The following is a 15,632-nucleotide window of genomic DNA, read 5'->3' as shown; positions in this document are numbered from 1 at the left end:
CCATCATTAATTTGGTTAATTACCTTTACTTTATATTAAATGTTCACAAAATTTTGTTTAGTGCACCTATCTAATTCTCATTTTATTTCATATTTTTATTACATATCCTTTTCAAAATTTGGCTCATTTTAAGTTTTACTTATAGTATATCATTTTTTCCATTCCCAAACCACTTTTGAATAGATAATCAAAACAATAGTTCATCTATATAAATAAACATTTGAATTTTCAAAATTTGTGTTACAATATTTAATTGTGTTGCTGAATGCAAAATGATATTCTTAGCCTAAATTTTTGCATTAATTAGTAAATATGAAACTTAAATAAAGAATTTGATTCTAAAATGTTAGTATCTTATCTGAATTCAGCACAACATTCAATCTGAGCTCTTACAGATTATAAACCACAACTAAAAGTTTTTCACCAAATCCTCCAAATGAAAAAGAAGAGTTTTGCCAATTATTCGTTTTCTAAAACTCTAGAAGATAAAATTAGTCTAAAGAAAGATAATATATTCAAAAATACAACTTCATGTACTCTTAAACCTGTGGTGAAAGATGATTAACAAATGAAAGTAGTCTGGAAAATTGAATATTCGGAAAACACATTCAAAACTAAAAAACAACTTCTTCCAAAAAAAGAAAGGAAGTCTAATAAAAAAAATTTGATGCTGATGGAATATCATATTTCCTTTAACCATTTGGGGTTCGTATTATTCCAGTCTAGTGGCCTACATAATTTAAGATTATCTCTTAATATCCAATCCTTTTCTTCATGTTTTGTCCGTTCTTCAATTTTGTCCACTTCAACCCACCCATTATACTGTTAAAAAAAATGAAATTCCCATGTCAGTTTCACACTAAAAGACAACTATAAGTCCAATACAGCCACCCAATGCCACGTGTTTTTTAAGATAATTATTAATCAAATATCTTTATTTCTTAAAGCAAATTATTGATCAAATGCTTCATTTCTGCTCTGTCTTTGCTCCTGTAATTAACTTGGAAGAGTATGACCACCAACTTTTCTTTTTTATCTTAATTAAATAGACATTATACAATTACCCTTTACGGCTATACTGGATTAATCTTATATACACTGTCAGTGTATGCACTATCACTATTAAATATAACACATGTGTAAAATTTGAATTTGAATTTAAAATTTGATCATGTGTCATCCATCTAACTGTGATAGTGTATACACTGACAGTGTATATAAAATTTACTCTAAATTAATTACCTGGATTTTCTCATAATCTACCAAAGATTTTAGACAATATTTTCTCGGAATTCTACTCTTTTTTATTAGGCAAATGAAGAGAACGAAATCAATTACCTAGATTTTCTAACTCGTTGTTAAACTTAATTTTCACCTATGTGATTCACAGTCATTGTATCCTATAATAGTTTTTGGATTTCACTTTAATTTTTCAAAAGACCAACACCCCAGAAAAGTCACCCTTTCTCACATCCTTAATTTTGTGGTGTAACTATTAACGATACTTCCATAATTCAATTAACTGAGGCCATGACAGATATTATAATAGTATGTGACAATAAAATACTCACTCAGGTTGTAAAATACTTTATCTATAACTATAAGTCACATGTTCGAGTCATTAAGAAAGTGATTAGAAAATTCTAATCATTTCTTTAAAAATTTTTTTAAAAACACTAATATGATAGTATGTTGGTCAAAACCTAAGTTAGACGCGTTATTGGTTCAAGTCATCAAGAGATATGTAAAAACCTTACTTATCCCTACAAAAAAGAAAAAGTATAATAGTATGTTGACCAAAACCAAAGTTAAACACGTCATCAATTATTTTGTAAAGTAGATGATATCGTTTCCTATTAAACAAATTACTTGGACAAGTTGGACAGAGGATATCAAGCCTTGTGATTACAACTTTATAATGTTCTCTAGCTCACCTTATTGTTAATGTTATATATGTGGTATCTTTTTCCTTTAATTTATTTTTTATTCTTTTATTTCCTGCATCACTGCCCTATATATATATATGGTATCTTGACTTTGCTAAAATTGATATTCCAAGCCTGGCAGTCTAGCTAGTAGCATAGTAGCTATCATGGGTACACTTTCAGAAGCATACAAAGATGTTCCTATGCGTCTCAAACATGTTATTCCTCTGGATTTTGAGTCCACAAAAGTGGTTCCAGAATCACACATATGGCCAGAAACAGAAAATTTTCCATTATCTGATCATATTCTCCCCTCTGATGATAATGAAAAATCAAAATCATGGATCCCTGTCATTGATCTCATGGCTCCCAATGTAGTGGAACTCATTGGCCATGCATGTGAAACATGGGGAGTTTTTCAACTCACCAACCATGGTATTCCCTCCAGCCTTATTCATGATGTTGAGTTCCAGGCTAGAAGACTCTTTTCTCTTCCAACCGAGCAAAAGCTGAAGGTCTTACGATCGGCCGGCGGAGCCACCGGCTACGGTGCTGCCCGGATGGCACAGTTTTTGACCAAATATTTGTGGCATGAAGGGTTCACTCTTGCAGGTTCTCCTGTTGAGCACGCTAGTGTACTTTGGCCCCATGACCACAAAACTTTTTGGTAAGTCCGTTTATTTGGTAGTATTTGGTAATTGTCCATGCGCTTTCATGCACGTTGACAAACTGACAAATTTGTACTGCCCACTTAAATGAAAATTAAGGTTGTACTGGAATTTATTTCATTCCTCTCAATTGATTTTTTTTTTTTTGAGGTTCAATACATTATTTCCCTTGATTTTTCATCCATCTCCGTTTTTATCAAAATCAACTCAAAAGATGAATAAAAAAAAATCCTAATCCCCTTGTCTTAACTCTTTTCCCTTCTAAGCGTATTAAAACTGCATCCTCACGCTTGCTGACTTTAAGTTGCGCTTTTTTTTTTTGGTTTGGGGGCATAGTTTTGGATAAAATGATTAAGTTTAAGAGTTAGGGAACGCTTTAAGTAGTTTAAATACTAAACTGCAAGTATGCAAAATCCAAGGAATTGAGTCGTTCAAAATAATTTCGCTAAAGACATTAGATTAGACACATAAATGAAATTTAATTCAACTATAGTACTATTAGATTACTGTGTAAGCGAAAATGATTGCGTTTTAATTAATCATTATTTCCTGCTTATGTATACATTTAGTGATGTGATGGAAAATTATCAAAAGATGATGAAGTCCTTGGCACACCAACTCTTGCTCCTAATGTTGAAGTGGCTAGAAGTCTCTGAAGATGAACTGAACTGGAAACTATCAATGTCCCAAGATGCATTGCAACTCAATTCCTTTCCAGCCTGCCCAGATCCCAAAAGTACCATTGGTTTAGCCCCTCACACAGATTCAATGCTCATGACCGTTCTTCATCAAAGTCATGAGGGTTTGCAGATTTTTCGTGACGGAATCGGATGGGTGACAGTTTCACCCATTGAAGGAGCTCTTGTGGTCAATCTTGGTAATCTTATGGATATATTGTCTAATGGCAAGTTCCCTAGCATTCAGCATCGTGTTTTTGTCAACCAGATTAGGCACAGGATTTCTGTTGCCTACTTCTGCTTTCCTCCAACTGATTCCCAGGTTGCACCATTTGCTAAGTCTGAATGTCCCATTTATAGTTCTTTAACAGTGAAGGAATATCTTCAAATCAGGGCCAAGCATATGGAGGATGCACTTTCTGTGATCAGAATAAAATGATATCATATACCCAATCCTGAAACATGTGTAATCTGTTTTATTCGTTTGGTAAAAAACCTAGTGAACTCCTGATAGCTTTCTGCCATGCTAGACGATCCTAGTAAACAGTGGCGGAGTCAGGACCTATAACCAGTGGAGGCAATATTGTACACACAAATTGCTGTCACTAGTATGAAAAAAAAATTGAATAAAGATTATGTTTTTATTATGAGTTTTTTTTTTTGTGTAGTGTAAAAGTATTGAAATAATTTCCTATTTAAGTAATAATCAATTTTGTGATTTAATAACTTTTAAACATTTGTACCACAGAAGAGATATCTAAAATAAATAGATTGCTTAGGGATGTAATGTGAGGCAAATGAGAACTTCTCATAATATAGAGGATAGTGTTAGAAGAAAAGAGTGTTTTTTAAAATTAAGAGGAAGCAAGTATTAGTAAAAATTAAAAATTTTATAAAGTTTCAAGACTATTCTCTAAATTTTCAAAAGTTAAGGTGGGGCAATTAATTGCTCACCCTCAATATTATAAAGTTTTTATCTTGTAAAGCAATTCAGATTATGGTCTACTCAATAACTTCAATTCTTTTTCAATAAAAAGCTTAAACAATTCACCATACCAGTTCTACCAAATTTGCCCGTTTCACTGCCTTTTCTACGTTTTTTCAAAGAACCAATCTTGTCCTCTTTTCAAAAGAATCATAATCATGAACTTCAGCACAAAAATAGAGCAAGTAAAATATGCTACCAAGAACACAACAATTTTCGAAAAATTAAATACACCATTGAAGTTATTAAAAAAACAAAACACTTATTTAATCTAGACTCTAGAGAATATATGCCAGCTACAAATTCATCGTTGGAGAATCTCTTCAAAGCTTCAGCTAGCTCTCTGGTGCTGCTGCATGTGGATTGAGTATACATTAGCTTGAATTTAATAACTAAAAAGGTACTTTTAAGCCGAATTTCACTCATGTCTAATCACGCATAATACGTCCAAAACAAACAAATTCGCCTATTTTCTTAGTGTCTTTTATCGGCATTAGGAGACCAGAATATTGGAGTTTGCATTAGGCAGCTGTTTTGGACCTCGAAGATGAAAAGTATGACATGTATTCTTATGGTTAAATTGTGTAATTAGTGCATGTAAACCACAATTTTGATTCAAAGTCTCTGTATATATCAGAAAACAGTTTTAACATACAGGAAGTGGAAACCACAGTTTATCCTATCCCCATACATAGCTCGGACTGTTAATTCACCTAGTGTATATGAGAGAAAAGACGTATTGTCAGCTAAATTTAAGTACCAATTTGTCAATTTTCTGCTGTCTTGACTTTTTTTTTTTTTTTTTTTTCCTCACACCCTTCTTATTTTCAATTATCACGTACAGAATTTATATCCTGAAACTGATAGCGGGAAAGACTCTAAAAGCTCTTCCCTGTACCGACCCAATGGTTTATTATCTTGATATGAAAAAAGGTCAAGTTCGAGTTTCACCAAAATCATTTTGCATTTTCATTTCTTGTGGCTTTCTTATTATTTGTAGGTAATACGGCCACTAGTTAATTTGAACACATCTTTGGATGGAATTGAATTACTATTATTATTATTATCTTTTTTAGTTTAAAACAAAAGAAAGCCCTCATGATTAATCGTGCAGAGTTAATAGGGTCAGAGAAATAATTTGCGCATAGAGAAACTTGGCGTATTTTTAAGTACTACTAATAGGTTACGCATCAAAGGAGACTTTTTTTTTTTTTTTTTTGGGCAAAAGGTAGTAGACTTTTTTGTCAGAGTTTGGCTAAACTCCATTTTACGCATCAAAGAAGACTCTTTACGCATCAATACAACGGCCTGCCAAATAGTTTGGCTAAATTACATTTTAGTCTCTTAAACTATAGTCACCTCCCACTTTAGTTCTTAAAGTTCATTCTTGGACTCTTTACCTCTAATAGAGTTTCAAATTTGCCCTACTTCAATCGAACATTTACACAATTTTCAAAACTAGTGGAATAGTTTATTCTACGTCAAGCGTCACTTGCCTAATATTACATTATTTTTAACGATTCTACTAATAAATGTTTCAAAGTGGGATAAATTTGATACTTTATAGGATACAGTATTTAAAATTTAAGGACTAACGTGGGAGCATATCTACGTTTTAAGGGTCCAAAGTTTTTTTTTTTTTTTTTTTTGTTTGTTTCTGAAGTGAAAGTTACTTGAAGAGTTTGGCAATTTTCTTTAGTACCAAAGGCTAGAATAAAGTTTGAAATCGCAAAACGAGGGCAAGGGAAAAATTTGACTACAGCGAAAGGAACTCTCCATCACAAATCAAACTAGCTTAAAACAAGTTAAATTATCTGCAAAGTTCAATTCACAAACTCTAACTCTTTTTCTTCTTCTTTTGGTTGATTTATGAGATACTCCAAGATTTTCAAGCCAATACGAGAAAGGACAGGGTTTGATAATGACACCAAAAATTTCATAACTATTTGAGTAATGTCTCTAAAAACTCTTAACACATTGATAACGAAACAAAAAATTTTCATGATTATTTTTTAAATAGTGAACCTATTGAACTTCCAAATTGTAGTTCCAGATCATTTTTTTTTAATTTATTTTGATGTTAAATGATATGGATAATACATGACCATTAAAGAAAATACTGGAAGTTGGTTCAATCCTTTCAACTTCTGGGTCTAATATGAAATCGTACGGTGCCATGATCGATTCGCTGCCCAACTATTCAAAGTTGCCAATCTGTTTTCAAAACATTGGCTGCAAGAATCCATAAATAACGACAATGGCTAATGAAGACGCCAACCTTTCATGTTGCATCCAATCTATCATTGCGTGAAATCTTTTTTTTTTTTATATTTTATACTATATTATTTTGGGTTTTTTGTATTTTTTGTATTTTTAATATTGTACCAGCATGCTCCACATGATTTTAGCTAATAAAGATTGAAGGGATGCAAACAAATGTCAATATCATTGCACCACCAATCTGTAATTGTCTACATCAAGGAACTATTAAAGATGATGATACAAAGCCTAACCTCTAGAGATAACGCTTTAGGAATTTTTTTAACTCTAGCAGATGGTACAAAATTACTTTTCAAAGAGAACCTTCTTCCATCTAGAGACGATGCTCGTTTATTCAGTATTGAACCATCCATCGCAGTCATATCAATTTTATTCAATTATTCAGTAATTTCTTTTGATTATCAACTTGTTCTACCTGATCTTACTATTAGTGTTTTTTTTATGGATCGTCATTTTTTAGCACGGTTTTGTCGGTAAAAATAATCAAATGGATTCATTGTGTAGAAGCGTGCTCCACAAGAATTGGCACCATAATAAATAGAAATTTGGATGTAAGCAAATGTCAATATCGTTGCACCTCTAATCAGTTTTGTCTACATCAACAAGATTATTAAAGATAACAGAAGCTTTGGATGATGATGATAAATTAAGGATAGTTAATTGCACAAAAACTACGAAAAATAAAGTAAATTGAACATAAAATTAATTCAACTGGAAACAGACCTTTCCTACAGATAACCATTTGCATATATCCAACCGAAGACATGAAAGTAGCAGTAGCCTCATATGAAGCTAAAAAGAAACCAATCATGAACCGCCTACCACAATATCAACTGTAATGTTTTCTTGTTCTTTTTTTTTTTTTTTTTTAAAAAAAAATCTGATTAAACTATCGTTGTTACATCAGTTAGTTTTCTTTAGGGTAAATTATACCAACCTCCCACCAATTCTGCTAAAAAACTAAAAACCCCCTACTTAATTTAAAAATAATAGAAACCTTCCCCTAGTTTGTTAGACAAAATCATAAACCACCCCTTTTGTTAACTTTCTATTGGAGTCGATACACATTCAGCAAATATCTCCATATATTTCCTAAAATGGCCTTTTTGTGGATAGCACGATAAGAAATACTTACATTTTATCTTTAACAAATATTTTGAATTATCAGTTGCATTTTATCTTGAGTGTTGAGTGAAATTAGACCAAAACATATAAATTTATGTTTAAGCAAATACATGTAGATTTATGTAAGAAGCGCTGCACAAAATTTACCCATGCCACCTCCTCTTAGATAATATCAGTTGTAGAAAAGTTCTGCTAGAATAATTATAAGCAACCAATTGTTTGTTGGCTATGAAATGGGGCAAGGAGGTTTGTCTTTGATTTATTGTCTTTAGTGTTGTCTGTTGTACTTTGAAATGGTCTTTTTCCGTTTGTAAAATTTGTTTCTATTAATAAAAGTGATACGAAGTTGTTGAAAAAAAAAAAAAAAAAATTATAAGCAACCAATTGTTCCAATTAATTAGAGGAAAGTTTTGTATTAGTTCATCGTATTTTAGCCTTGCTAACTATCATGGTCTACTATGTCTCATGTTCGGCGATGCCTTTCCCATACAATAATCAACTATTATGCAAGTCAGGTTCTACAATGTGCTACAAAGAATGAGAGGCATGGATGTTTTAAGAAACTGAAAAATAGGAAAGATAGCCAAAGGCCCAAAGAAAAAAGTAATAAAGAAGAACTAAGGAATTTAGAAAATGAAACAAAGAGAAAAATAAAACCAAGAGTAAATTTGTCCACTTGCATTTATCAGTAACGATTATGGATGAAGAACACATGGAAGGAAGGTCTTTACTATTATGAAATTAAGAGAGGAGATTCCTAACTTTTTTAAAAAGAGAAGGGTTAAATCCACATTCCTCTGCTATATCCACACCCTATACATTTGTTAGACATTGATACCCTTAGCTTTTAAAAATCAAATTAAAACTTTATATAATAATATCTTTTCTAGAGCAAAAAATTCACACCATGATCTTTATGTAAGTTTTATATACAAATTCATTTTTCTTGCTTGTTTCATTTCAAAATTTATCTTTCTCTAAAGTTGCTTTAATTTTGTTCCTCTTTCCTATTATATATGATTTACTACCTTTCTTTTGTTAAACCTTTTTTTTTTTAACATTTACACATAACCAAATGATAGATATTAGTATGTAGTCAATATGAAGGCATATTCCACCTTGAAAATTGCTTAGATTTTGATTTTATCGAATTGAAATATGTAGACATTGCTATTTACATCATTATTAGTAATTGAAAATTTTTGATAGCTAGATTAAATTTGAAATTATGAATTAATATTGTCACACACTTGTAAAATGTTTGAAAATATTCCCTATTACAATGCAAACATTTGTTATTCCTCTTTTTTGCTATGTAAATATATGTTTATGATACAGGTAAATAATTTTTTGACAATTAATTCTTAAACACACTCTTTGTTGCATTGGATTAGTGTGGAAAATGCAGTAAAACAAACATACAACTGTTTTACATTAATACTCAAATCAATTTGGTAGATTGTATCAATTTCTCTTTTTTCTGCACACTCTCGACCACTGGAAGATGTATTTATCCAAAAAACATGAGGTCCGTTTCGATTCCTCAATTTTTGAAAAACAAGTTTTTCATATACAATGTTACAGTAATACACAAATAAAAACAACTCCAAAACACCACATCCATATAATGTATCAAAAACAATTCCAAATATATATATATATATATATATATATATATATATATATATATAAACCACCACCACTACCACCAACCACCAAAAACACACCACCACCAGCTGCTCTTTCCTCCTCTATCCTTCTCCCTTCTTCTCCCTCTTCTTCCCCTCCTCTTCCCTACTCCTTCCTCCCCACATCTCTCCCGTTGCCCCCCTCCCTCTCTCCTCGATGACTAGATTTGATCTGGTTGTCATGGCAGGCGACCAGAAAGGAGGGGAGGGGGAGGGGGACGAAGAGGGAGTGGCGGGAGAGGCTAGGGAAGGGTGAGGTAGTGGTGAGTTGTTGTAAGATTTTATAAAATTTTAAACATATCCCATTAAAATTTTAAATTTTTGAAAATACCCCAAAATATATTTTCAAGAACACCCAAAAACATCATTAAAAACATTTACAGTAAAAATTTTTCAACTATATTGCTATAGTAAAATATTTTAAAAACGCGCTAAAAAATAGCTAATCCAAACGGAATATTGAAACTGCATCATATAGCTAGCTAAGTAGCTGTATATCTCCTAAAACTAAAAGCTCACCATTTTCCAATTTTTTTCTTTCTTTTTCTTTTCGATTTTGACTTTGTGCAACTCTTTTTTCTTTTTGTTCTGATGAAATAATTATTAGAGACAAATTTGTGGGAAAAATAATCTTTTATTCATGCTACTGCACTTTTCTGTATTTGTCATTTTTGTTATTCTCTAGCTGTATGACGGTAAAAGAACTTCTAATTTTGGCCTACAGCAAAAAGCTTATATCAAATTTTTATCCCATTATTTCTAACAAATAACGATACAAGTTCAATCGACCCCACCACGCTCAACCACAAATATACAAATCCTTTTGAATTGACAAGACAGGGAAAAAATAAATAAACTGAATCTAACTCCACAACTTGGTAAACTCCAAGTGGTTGCATTGGCTGATGAAGACTACACAAGAAGCAATAACAGTCATTTATATCAGAGGGACGAGGGGCAGGAGCGGTCATTAGATGGACCACTCCTGAGCCGATCACGGCCAGATTTTGACCCCAAAAAAATGTACGGTTCAGATTACTTATTGTATATCGTTTTTAACAATATGTGTGGAACCTACAAAAATTTGTTTTAAAATTACATGTTATGCAAATAAAATTACGTTACGTGCAAATAATATTACGCGACGTGCAAAATGCACAAAACCGCTCCCGTGATCCATATCAGAGTGAGATTTTCAGAAATCTTGTATGCTAGCATGCAAGATTTACCAGAATAGGGTATACAAAGTCAAGGAATATATAGTTATATACAAGTTGAGATGATGGTCATATCTAATGTAGATACGCACGCGCAATCTTCTGTCAGGTAAATCCAAAACTTGACCATCCCACATGGTACGATTATGTAATCCATGTAGATAACAATTGAGGATTGTGCAGCATCATGAGGATGGTTGTAAAGTCCGGGCTCGCCGCAATCTCTCATTCCTTGCACATTTCTCCTAAAAATTGGACAACTTGATTGATAAGTAACTTCTGTTCAAGGCTATAGTACACTAAAGCACCACTGTGAGCAGTCCAAATTCCAACATTACAGCTAACAACAAACTTTTAAGTCCCCAACACAAGTTGGCTTAATTGGTAAGGACGAGTCACTTTATCATAAAAGGTTCTATGTTTGAATTTCGCTGCTAATGTGAGAACTGTGTTTGTAAGCAATTTGTAAGAACCCTATACGCAACCTATGATTTCGAGGGTAATGTCCTGACCGTGGCGATAACCGAAACTGAACCCATTTAAACTTTTCTTATAAAAAAAAAAGAAAGAAACTTTAAGTCGGAGGAAATACATTATGCTGACATGCCAAGCTACAAGTGAAAAATTAGTTATCCATGATTGGTTTCAAGAGTTAAACTAGTTCCCACGTAGTGAAAATCACGGGATTGTAAACACTTAATAAAAGGACACAGGAGAGGGTGAAAAAGTAAGAGATTATACTTTTCTTTTTTAATTTCCAGCAATGCTTAAATTTTGAAAAACTAAAGTCTATTTCAAGTGTCAAGACAGAAATTTTCCATTCATTCAATTCTTATTCGTCAAGACTTCCCACTTTTCTGGACTGCCTTTTGTCATGGTAACCAATAACATGTAACTTTAACCTATGTGCGTCTGGAACTTGCAACAAACAGACGTTTTTCTATCCCGACAGCTATCCTTGTGAAATATGTCATTTCCTCCTGTTCAGCTATATCTTAAAGATCTGCACAGATGCTTCTTTATACTTTCTTCAACATTAAAAACAACATAAAGGTTGCCATATATATATATATATATATATATATATAACAACAGAGGTTTTCTTCAACTCCTCACCTGGAAAGCCTTCAAAGAGAGAGTAGCAGTGTCTTTGTTCTGAAATAGCTTTTCTATGCTTCTCTTTTAGAGCCTCACAAGCCTTTTGCTCAGATTCGCACGCTAATTGCACTCTTTCCAGTTTCTGCAAAGAAAACCAACTATAAATGATGGAAGTGCTTGATTTCTATCGGTCATGGAACCCCTAAAACAGGCAATCAAGTTATATCCCAGCAAAGACATTTTAAATGATACCATACCCCTAGCCACCCAAAAAATTGTGAGACTAGCCAAATTCAGAAGTGCGTAGTTCCTTAAGTATCCATACACGGATTGAACTTCTTTTACATTTATTCCCTCATACTGAGACTTGTAAAACATGAATTCAAAAGATCCCATCGGCGTAACTGTCAGAAGTTTGGACTATCAAAAACTAAAGCTGACAATTAAATTCTTTTCACCTCAGCTTGCCAAGAGAGATAAAAAGCTAAATCCTTGTACACCATATCTTAGGCACTTAAATTTGTATTTCAATATTAAAGTGTTCAGTTCTTACATCTTCACTTCTTTCTGTAACAAGCGGTCAAAGGCCATGGAGATGCAAAAGTAGGCTAAATGAAACCAGTCCAACAGACAAAACCAGAAGAAGTTAAATAACATTACAGTTTCCATGTTATTGAAGTTTCCGAAACCGACGAGGGTTGAGTAATATCAAGGTCTTCAGGTTCAGGCTGTGCTCAACAGTTAACCTCTTTTGCCATTGAAGATACTTGTACAAATATCAGTTTGGCAAGGAACATGCCCATGATGCTTACAGAACTAGCAAGAAAGATCAAACTTGGAAAAAAGAGTACCCACAAAAAAGGGTAACAATAGGTCTCGGAATACACCTAGCCAGTTAAATTACAAAAAGGCCCTTCACTACATCAAAATCTCACAATGAACGGAATAAGAAATATAAAATGAAAACTACAAAGTCAGTCGGAAAACTAACAAACAAAAAGGCTCCTAGCCGAGAAGGCAATAAAGGAAGCGGCACAGAGTTGTCCAAGATTGCACATATTCCCCATACTAGTATCCGTTGAACAAAGTCAGTAGGAAAACATAATTTGTTGATTTTCATGTTTCTTTGTTTCTTTATAACTTTACTGTGAGCAATATTTCCTAGCCGAGAAGGCTTTTTGCAACCTTAAGTTCTTTTATTGGGCAAAGATGGATTTAAAAAATTCGATAGTTCACTAATGATTAAGGTCTTTCAATGCAACTAAATATAAGCCTGTGAAGCATTTGATTGACTTGTAAGACAGACCAGCTAAATTGATTTTTTCTTCACATGCATGAAAAATAATAACACTGGCACCCGCTGAATCCCCTGCAGAATGCCCTTCATGGAATCAACGAGTTTTGTTCGGCCAGTTGGGCTGGTGATGGCGTTTTGGAACTATTCAAGTTTACATGCAACCAAAAAATGAAGGATAAGAATATATCAATTGTGTAAAAATTAAACAATCAAATCAGTTCCCAGAATGATATAGTACTCAACTGACAATATATTGCACAAGCACAGAAGTTTAAAATGGTCAGCATGTTAAACATATGCAGCAGAGTGTCATACAGCATGTTAAGAAATTGGCTTAATTTCTTTGGGCAGGTTCCTTGCTTTGTGTGGAAATAACTAGTTTCCTAATTGTTTAGTTACTTGAAGTAGTTGCCAAGTTATTTCCTATTTTGTATTAGTTTAGGAATTAGAAGCTATTTCCTATTTATTATAAGTTTAGAAATTCATAATTGTTTCCTATTGTTATTTGGTTCTTGGCCAAGTAACATTCTCTATAAATAGATAGATTAGCATTCTACAGAGACACACAAGAAAAGGGATGAGAGGGTTCTTGATAGGAGAGAGTGGTTATACAAGGGTTGAGTTTGGGATTCAAGTTGTAATCTTGTAGTATTTTTCTCTCACAATAACAACAGGTTTTCTCTCCAAGGATGTAGACTTGGTGATTAAGGCGAACCACGTTAATTCTTATGTATGACTCATTATTCGTGCTCGTTCTTGTTTTCTATTAAATTGTTGGTTTTTCATATCTCAAATAGTTGGCCTGATACTCTAACACAGCACAATCCACAGAAAGTGACTTTCCAAAATAGCTTTTATGTGTTGCTTAAAGTAGCAAAAAAGGCACATATAATTCATGTTCACTACGGAAGTCCCGAAAATGAAATCAAAAGCATCGACCAATCTGCCACAGACATAAAATTCTTTGATATTGTGGTTCTACAGTGACACCTTTGCCATTTAAGCCATGCCTTGTCTTCATGCAGTGTCCGATGGAGTTTAACTTTTACAGATTGAGGACTCTACATCAATTAAAATTGGATGAACTCAGAATAATATGCTCTAGCGTAATTTGCTGAACCATGTTATTTCCTCTGCCTCCAAATGCTCTTTTGAATGTATGTGATCGTTCATGCAGAAGTTTACTGCCTTCTCTCTTTTTAGGAACTCGTGTTAAGTAACCTCTTACAATATTGAATGGGCGTCGGATGATTCTACAACACCCTTTCTATGTTTGGATTAAGTTATTATAGTGACTATTTAATGTTATAGTGCCATAGCATGACCCGCTGAGTGAGAGGCATGTACTTATGGATGTTCTCTATGAACCAAAATTTATAGAAGGGGATAGATGCTTGCGGATTGAGACGATTTTGTTGTAACTTTTTGCGCTTAATCAACCCTTGCTTCTTATGATATGTTATGCCATTCATTTGTAAACATCTAAACTCCTTTCCAGTTTAATTTTCATATCTTACACAGTGCAGTCTCTACGTACTGTAATTATTTAACAACAATACCAACCTTATGTCTTTGTTGTTTCCAAACATTTGTATGTATCTGTCTTTTTAACATGTAGCTCTTGGAAGGTTATTTCCATCTCAAATCAAAAATTTGATTTTCTTTTTTTTTTTAATCAAAAGATCTGACCTCCTTATAGCTTGGTTTTCTCATCTATAATTAATGTCACTCCTTATGAATACAGTGCTATATCAAGTATGCAATATAGAAAAAATAAATTATCTTATCTGCATTTGTTTGTTGCTTGTAGTGGTGCTTCCTGTATCAAAAAAGAAAGCAAAATAGAAAAAAACAGATTAGCTAATGGCCCACATTTGTTTGACAGCTTAAACAATGCTCCACTTTAGATAGGTTTTTGGTCTTAATCAAGATAGGTCAAGGTCGCGTCGGAATGATCAGTGGCTGCTTAGTCTCATCTGAGAGTATAATCTCCTTTTACTGCCTTTTTGCTTTTAAAAAAAAAAAGAAAAAGAAAGAAGTGCTCCCTCTTTCTTTTGCAGATAAGTCATCCTTAAAGAAAGGAAAACCGGGGGGTGATGAGAGTCAGAGGGTAGCCCTGCTTTTCAACCATATTTAGCATAGGAAGTGGGTGAGAAGATGTCTCGTATTCATCTGAAATGGCTTTCGTCCTCTTTTTTATGCTTGTGCATTGTGGTGCACTTCTGCAGAGAAAGGTACAGAAAAACATTTGGAAGGTTCCAGTGTCCTTTTGGAGGGTCAGAGCATCCTCATTTCTTGATTTTTGCGTTTATCAATAAGTTAGGTGCATATGATGTGCAAATAAACTTTTGATCCTATTATAGAAGTTTCATGCCTTCTTCCCAAGAAATAGTGGCCCGTGTTAGACAGCCTTATGAACCTAGACTTTGACTTCCTTTACTTTTTGCTTTTCATTTGAAACCTTTCCTCCCAATAAAGGATGGAACATTTTAGATGGTAACGCATCAGTGAAAAAGTTCAATTTTTTAATTTCTGGTTCCACTGAAAGTAGGATGTGTAGGAAATTAGATGTCTGTGGGTTGTTTTAGGCCATTATATGTGCTTTGTAGTAAAACTTTTGGTTATAGAATGCATTCTCTTGCTTGCACTTGGTATATATATGAAGTTGATGC

General features: G+C 33.2%; 1 protein-coding gene across 1 annotated transcript; it reads left to right on the top strand.

The window, feature by feature from the left end:
- The first annotated feature begins 2,048 nt into the window (after positions 1 to 2,048).
- Positions 2,049 to 3,917, top strand: LOC113702988 (gibberellin 3-beta-dioxygenase 1-like). The gene is made up of 2 exons (XM_027224193.2): positions 2,049 to 2,592; positions 3,163 to 3,917. The coding sequence occupies exons 1-2, from the start codon at positions 2,093 to 2,095 to the stop codon at positions 3,707 to 3,709; spliced, it is 1,047 nt and encodes a 348-aa protein (XP_027079994.1). The 5' UTR covers positions 2,049 to 2,092; the 3' UTR covers positions 3,710 to 3,917.
- Positions 3,918 to 15,632: the final 11,715 nt, after the last annotated feature.

Source organism: Coffea arabica, chromosome 8e (assembly GCF_036785885.1).
Source record: "Coffea arabica cultivar ET-39 chromosome 8e, Coffea Arabica ET-39 HiFi, whole genome shotgun sequence".
NCBI classification, from domain to species: domain Eukaryota; kingdom Viridiplantae; phylum Streptophyta; class Magnoliopsida; order Gentianales; family Rubiaceae; genus Coffea; species Coffea arabica.
Note: the sequence above shows the minus strand (reverse complement) of the source record. Positions and strands in the feature narration are given on the sequence as shown.

What these genes read in the sequence shown, in the direction of transcription:
- LOC113702988 (XM_027224193.2), top strand. Translation starts at nt 2,093, where the DNA reads ATGGGTACACTTTCAGAAGCATACAAAGATGTTCCTATGCGTCTCAAA. An exon ending in CATGACCACAAAACTTTTTG is followed by an intron (nt 2,593 to 3,162) that starts GTAAGTCCGTTT and finishes GTATACATTTAG; the next exon opens with TGATGTGATGGAAAATTATC.